This window comes from Mustela nivalis (genome assembly GCF_964662115.1).
Source record: "Mustela nivalis genome assembly, chromosome: 9".
Classification (NCBI taxonomy): Eukaryota; Metazoa; Chordata; class Mammalia; order Carnivora; family Mustelidae; genus Mustela; species Mustela nivalis.
The window spans coordinates 63,263,575-63,269,574 of NC_139028.1; the positions used below are offsets into that span (position 1 = coordinate 63,263,575).

Below are 6,000 nucleotides of genomic sequence, written 5' to 3' on the forward strand. Positions count from 1 at the left end.
GAGATCATGATCCGAACCAAAGGCAGAGGCTTTAACCCACTGAGCCACCCAGGCGCCCCTTGGCCCCAGTAATTTTAACACTTAGCCATCTAACCATAATGTATAGTCAACACATTTCTGATTTTAGTAGTTTCAAGGACAGGGAAAAGAATATTGAGGTTAGTGACTAACTTTGACACACCTCTAAAATGCCACTAAACCTTATAGAACCAAAACAGTAACACTTTTTCTCAAATCTTCCCTAATCCTGCCCCACCAGGCAATTCCTACAGATAAACATTTTCTCCTGTTCTATATTCCTTTCCCTGAACAGATTATGTAGAGTTCTAGTCTTTCATCTCTGATCCTCTGTTGTTTCTGTTCCTTCTCATTTTTAACTCAGCAACATATATGAAGCATTCAAGTTCCAAGAACTTTTTGCATAGTATATTTTTTAGCCACGTGAAATTTTGTTTTTAGAGGTTTTACTTATTTATTTGACAGAGAGAGAGAGAGTGCACAAGTAAGGAGAGGGAGAAGCAGGCACTCCATTGAGCAGGGAGCCCGATGTGGGGCTCAGTCCCAGGACCCTGGGATCAAAACCTGAGCCAAAGGCCTACGCTTAACAGCTGACCCACCTAGGTGCCCACCAAGTGAAATTTTTAAACTTCCTTTAAGTCCCAACTGAAATGTCACCACCTAAAGAATATTTTCCAGTGTCCTAAGAAGGGCCTTCTTATATCTGTGTTCTTATATCATTTTGTATTTCCTTGGTTTATGGCACTTACCACACTGTAACATAACAAATTGTTTGCATCTGTCTCCCTTACCAGACTGTGAGCTCCCTTGAATTATAAAGCTACATTTTATTCAATTCTCTGTCCCTAGAGAACCTGAGACAATGACTCAAACAAGCAGGTATTTAGTACAAGGGAGTTACATCACACATGCATTTAACTTTCAAGAATTTTATACTGCATGCCAAAAAGAGAAATGATTGAAATAATCAGCCAGTTTCACCTGCCATTTACCCAGTGAGTATACACCTAGTGTTGGACACATAATAGGGGGTTTGAGTCTTGTTCCTTCAGTTTCTGTTGCCACATGCTATGACCATCTTGTCAGGCTTGAGTGTAATTCTCCTTTTGAAGATATTTTTCATAAATCATACCTCAGACACAAGCCAGTCACTTCCACTGGTACTTTTTCTGTTGATGGAGGAAAGGCCATCTGTGCTGGATTTGAGAGATGGTGTGTTGGTCTCCAACATAATGCTTTCCCTATTCATGGTAATTTTGACTAGACTGACTTTTTTACTCTATACTCACTGACTTTAGAAACTGTTTATAAAAGATAGGAATGCCACTTACAGTTTTCCTAAATGAGCAATCTTCTGTCTTTACTTTGAGTTGTTAAGAGTATGTTTTTATGACTCAAATGACATTTTTGCTGTTTATTTCTTAGCGGTTTGTTCATGTCTGATCTCACCAGTTGGAAAATAAGGATCATTTCTTTATACCTCTCTATATATGGCATACAACCTATAGTACTTACTTACAAAATAAATACGCATTTTTACATGCTTTCATTATGCTAAGGTCTAAGTGAGAAATAACCCAGAAGCTCTTTTAACTTAACCATCCCAATGGTCATCCACTTTCACTTGATAACATTTGCTAAATTTTCCCTTCCAGTTACCACATTTCTTTTTTCCACAGCTCTTCCGACGTGTTGCAGCAGCTTTGCCTGGAATGGAAAGCACACAGGATAGAAGCAGAGAAGACAGTATCCTTTTTGTTTCATCAGATAATTTTATTGTTAACTAGTCTTTAGAGCTCCACTTGGTTAGCTAAGGAATATTATGCTATTGCCTTTTACAGCTGGGAATTAATGGCTTAGGAGCATAGAAACTCCAAGGTTTTCTGTGGCAAAAAGATCTGTTGATTCAGGTGTACCCTTTGCAGCCTGCTGTTCACTACAGTTAATCAATAGAAGGTGTGTGTTTGTTTACGTGCTTGATTTTTAATAAACAGGAAACTTAGAATCCTAGCCCTCTGCCTTTAATTTTGAGCCCTGCTGGCTCTGGGCTTTTTTGCTACAGTATATATTTTATTTTCCTCCCTTGCTTTTTCTAACATTCAAGCTTTCTGCTTGGCATAGGCAGGAAATAATTCAGTCTGGAGTTTTATTGTGGCCTCTGTTTTCAGAAAGACCAGGACATAGTGAAGTACATCTAAAATAGTTATTTTAAAGGATTTTTAATTTTAATATTTTAATTGTTTTTTATTTACCTTTAGTGTTTTTCTATATGCATTTTTTAAAAGATTTTATTTATTTATTTATTCTTCAGAGAGAGAGAGAGCACAAGCAGACAGAGGCAGAGAGAGAAGCAGGCTTCCCACTGAGCAAGGAGCCCAATGTGGGACTCAATCCCAGGACCCTGGGATTATGACCTGAGCCGAAGGCAGCAGCTTAACCAACTGAGCCACCCAGGTGTCCCTCCATACACATTTTTATTAAGCCATAGAAGTCATAGCACTTTGTGTTCAGCTTTCCCCACTGCTAAATGTTTCTGTTTTCTAAGCCTTTATTGCTTTTTTTTTTTTTTTTAAGATCTTATATTTGTTTATTTGCCAGAGATCACAAGTAGAGAGAGGGGGAAGCAGGCTCCCGGCTGAGCAGAGAGCCCGATGCGGGGCTCGATCCCAGGACCCTGGGACCATGCCCCAAGCTGAAAGCAGAGGCTTAACCCACTGAGCCACCCAGGCGCCCTGCCTTTATTACTTTTAATAGGATAATATGTTCTACAGAGTTGAAGTCCCATCATTTATTAAATTCTCTTCCTTTGCTAGAATTCTTTGGTAGACTGTTTTCAGATTTCATTATAGATAATCCCATGAGGAGCATCATCTTTTACATGGTTTCTTGCTCCTGTAAGTTCCTTAGAACAGATTCCCATGAATAGGGCTTAACCTTATTTTGACCCTGTTGCATCTAGTAGATACAGGCAAGTTTATTTCATTTGAGCATACAGTGATCTAGCTATATAGGAAATAATGGCTGTATCTACTCTATAGCCAATAGGAATGGAAGGGGCTTGCAAGAGTTGTCAGTGTTCAGCCTGGTTAGAATTGTACTTTCCCATTTATAGCTCCTTAACTTTTGTTTCAGTGATTGACATAAAACTGGAAAAGCCTCAGGAGCAACCAGTCAGTGAAGGAGGCTGCTCCTGCTAATCCCCCGTGGCATCTTTAACTTTTCTCCAGAAGCTCACTGCTTTGGCCCCCTTACTCTTTCATTGACTGCAGTGTGAATATTGGCTTGAACCTTTTCCCTTCAGTAATAACGTATTGCAATTCATCATTGCTGCCTGTCTCGTGGAGATGATCTATTAGCTTCACAAGCACAAAAAAGTTCAGTGTCTTCATTATTTATATTTTACAAAAAGCCAAATGATTACAACATATTCCAGTGATAACTTTAAAAATTAGATACATTTTCTCAACTTTTTTTTTTCCTTTTCAATGTTAATGATAATGTACTTCAAAATGATGGAAATTTCAACAGTATGTGGTTTGGTTAAGGAGCAGTTGTTCATAGCAGCACTTGCCTACCAACTTGATCTCTTTCTGCTTTTCTCACCTCTCCCTTACTGTATTCCCTGTTCTTATTCTCTATCAAAACAAATGAGGTATGACAAAGCAGCAATCACACCAAACCCATTGGATCCTTCAAATTTAGCAATACCACTTGTTCTAGCCTTGGACCAAGATTTCCAAAAATATTATTGAGCAGTGATATAAATTACTTAGACTTTATTTGAGGTCAAAACTCAGCTATCATGAGTAGGCAGTGCTTGGATAAGACGGGTTCTGTTGCATCTTCAAAATGAGTCCTAATGAACACACTGAGTACTTAACAAGTCAAGTGAAAATAAAATGTGTTTCAGACCAAAACAGATGACCCTTTCACATGTTAGTCTCTGGGAGAGAAGGGTAACACTACTTCAGAACATGTTTTTAATACTGAATTCTTCCAGTGAACTGTTTCTCCCAGGATTTTAAAAATTGTCGAGATAAAGTTATTCTCTTTGTTTAAAAAAAGTGGGGGAGAAGAAAAGAAAACTTTTGTAAGCAATAGATTTCTCTGGGGTGTTTTTGTTTGTTTGTTTGTTTTCAAAAAATGCTATGCAGTCAAGGCGCTATAGGAATCAATTCCTTTAAGAAGAACCGGTGGAAGAATTTAAACTTGGCACCTTGATCAGAACTATAATAACCAGTAAAAACAATGATATCTAAAGTTTACCAACAAAAGAATCCTCAACAAAATAATAAATACTATACTTTGCTCAGGACATTTGAGGTCAGATTGAAAATAGAAACAGTTTTCTTATAAGCCCCTAGAGGCAGATCTGGATAAGCATACATAGAAGAGGGAAAGGAGAGAATGGAAATAAAACTCAATATTATGCAGATTTATGCCTTATTTTTTAACTTTTTTTTTTTTTTTAATGTTGGGTCTTTCAGGCTGGTTTTGCTTTTTATTAGGTCTGTATAGTTTGGTTAATTAACCAGTGATTTAGTTTTATATTTAAGCTACAGTTAATCTTTTTTCTTTGGTGATATTTATTTCTTTGCCTTTTTTTTTTTAAAAACTACTTTCAATTTTTAGATGTTTCGTCCAGTCTGTTTAGAGCTTCATTACCATGGCAATATATATTTCCCTTAAAACACTGTAAAGAAATATACTAGGAGTGCACCATTTTAATCTTTACTAGTTATTGTGAGATTGCTGTGTAAGTTAATAAACACATTTGTAAATACATTGTTTGCAGGAAGAAAATTTCTGAGTTACAGCTCAGGAAAATCCTGCTGAATTTACGTTGTAAGCATTACTTAACACAGTATAAGGATGAAAAGACAACAAAATTCATACTTCTTCATCCCCTCATTGCAACAAAACCCTTAACTGGGAGAACCTTATTCCCCTCTCTTTCCTCTTCCTTCTCCAGTTCCCACTTATTGTCACCTTGTAATATTCAGAGAGCACTTGGATTATGGGTCTGAATAGAGAAATGCTTTCAGATAATCATTAGCCCACATACCAGTAACTTATACTAAAAGATGGGATGGAGTTGTAAAGTGCTTTTATATAATACAATATTATTGTTAAAGGCAAGGGTTGACTCTTTTGTTTTATTTTGACATGGCATGTCCTGAAATAAATATCAATTCAATATGGCAGATGGGTCATATTCTTTATTTGGAAGAAGTTGTGATTTCTGACATGGGAGTGATTGTCTTCCTACACTGTAGTGTATGACTCTTTTTATGTATCTTTAAAACGGTAACCAGTTATGCTGCTTTTTAATATTGGTCCTTTTATTTGGCTTGGGGTTCTTCAACTAAAGCAGTGAAGTGTGTTCATAGTCCAGATTTTTTTTAAATAAACAATTTTGCTGCCAAAAATATATAAATAAAACACAAACAAAAACAATTATTGACTTGGTTTTCTATTCCTGCCAAGATAGTAAATTAGCATGAGTTTCCTACTTCCTCCTTAGAACTGTAAAGGGAACTTGAAATCCAGAAAAGTAACAAAACAACAATAAGAAGAAACCCATGGGGTTTCACCTGTTCAGAGTGAGAGAGTGGCTACTACTTGAAAGACAGGGCCACTGGTGGAGGCAATAATAAAATGTATTAAGAAACCTGGTTTACGTTCTGCTTTTGCCTCCTCCTAACCCACCTTGGCATAGGGACAGGGATAGCAAACTATTGCCCTCCCACAAAATCCAACCTTTACGTGTTGTAAATTAAGTTTTATTGGAACTCAGTACAAAGGTGGAGTTGAGTAGTTGCGACAGAACTTACTGCCCCAAAAGCCAAAAATATTTACTGTCTGTCCCTTTATAGAAAAAGGGCCAACTCTTGCCTTGGCACAAATGATAGCTGTTTCCCTTACAGAAAGGGAGGCCACAGCCCAGACTACTGGTACAGATGTCCACAGAATAGGTACTGG

General features: G+C 37.2%; 1 protein-coding gene across 3 annotated transcripts in view; it reads left to right on the plus strand.

Moving 5' to 3' along the window:
- The window catches only part of RAB6A (RAB6A, member RAS oncogene family), a 121,595-nt gene extending 116,120 nt beyond the window's left edge, over positions 1-5,475 (plus strand). For all 3 annotated transcript variants that reach the window (XM_082749794.1, XM_082749792.1, XM_082749793.1), the window contains exons 7-8: positions 1,698-1,764; positions 3,151-5,475. In XM_082749794.1, coding sequence (XP_082605920.1) covers positions 1,698-1,764; positions 3,151-3,215 — 132 coding nt within the window. In that variant the 3' untranslated portion in view covers positions 3,216-5,475. The remainder of the gene's footprint in view (positions 1-1,697; positions 1,765-3,150) is intronic.
- Positions 5,476-6,000: the final 525 nt, after the last annotated feature.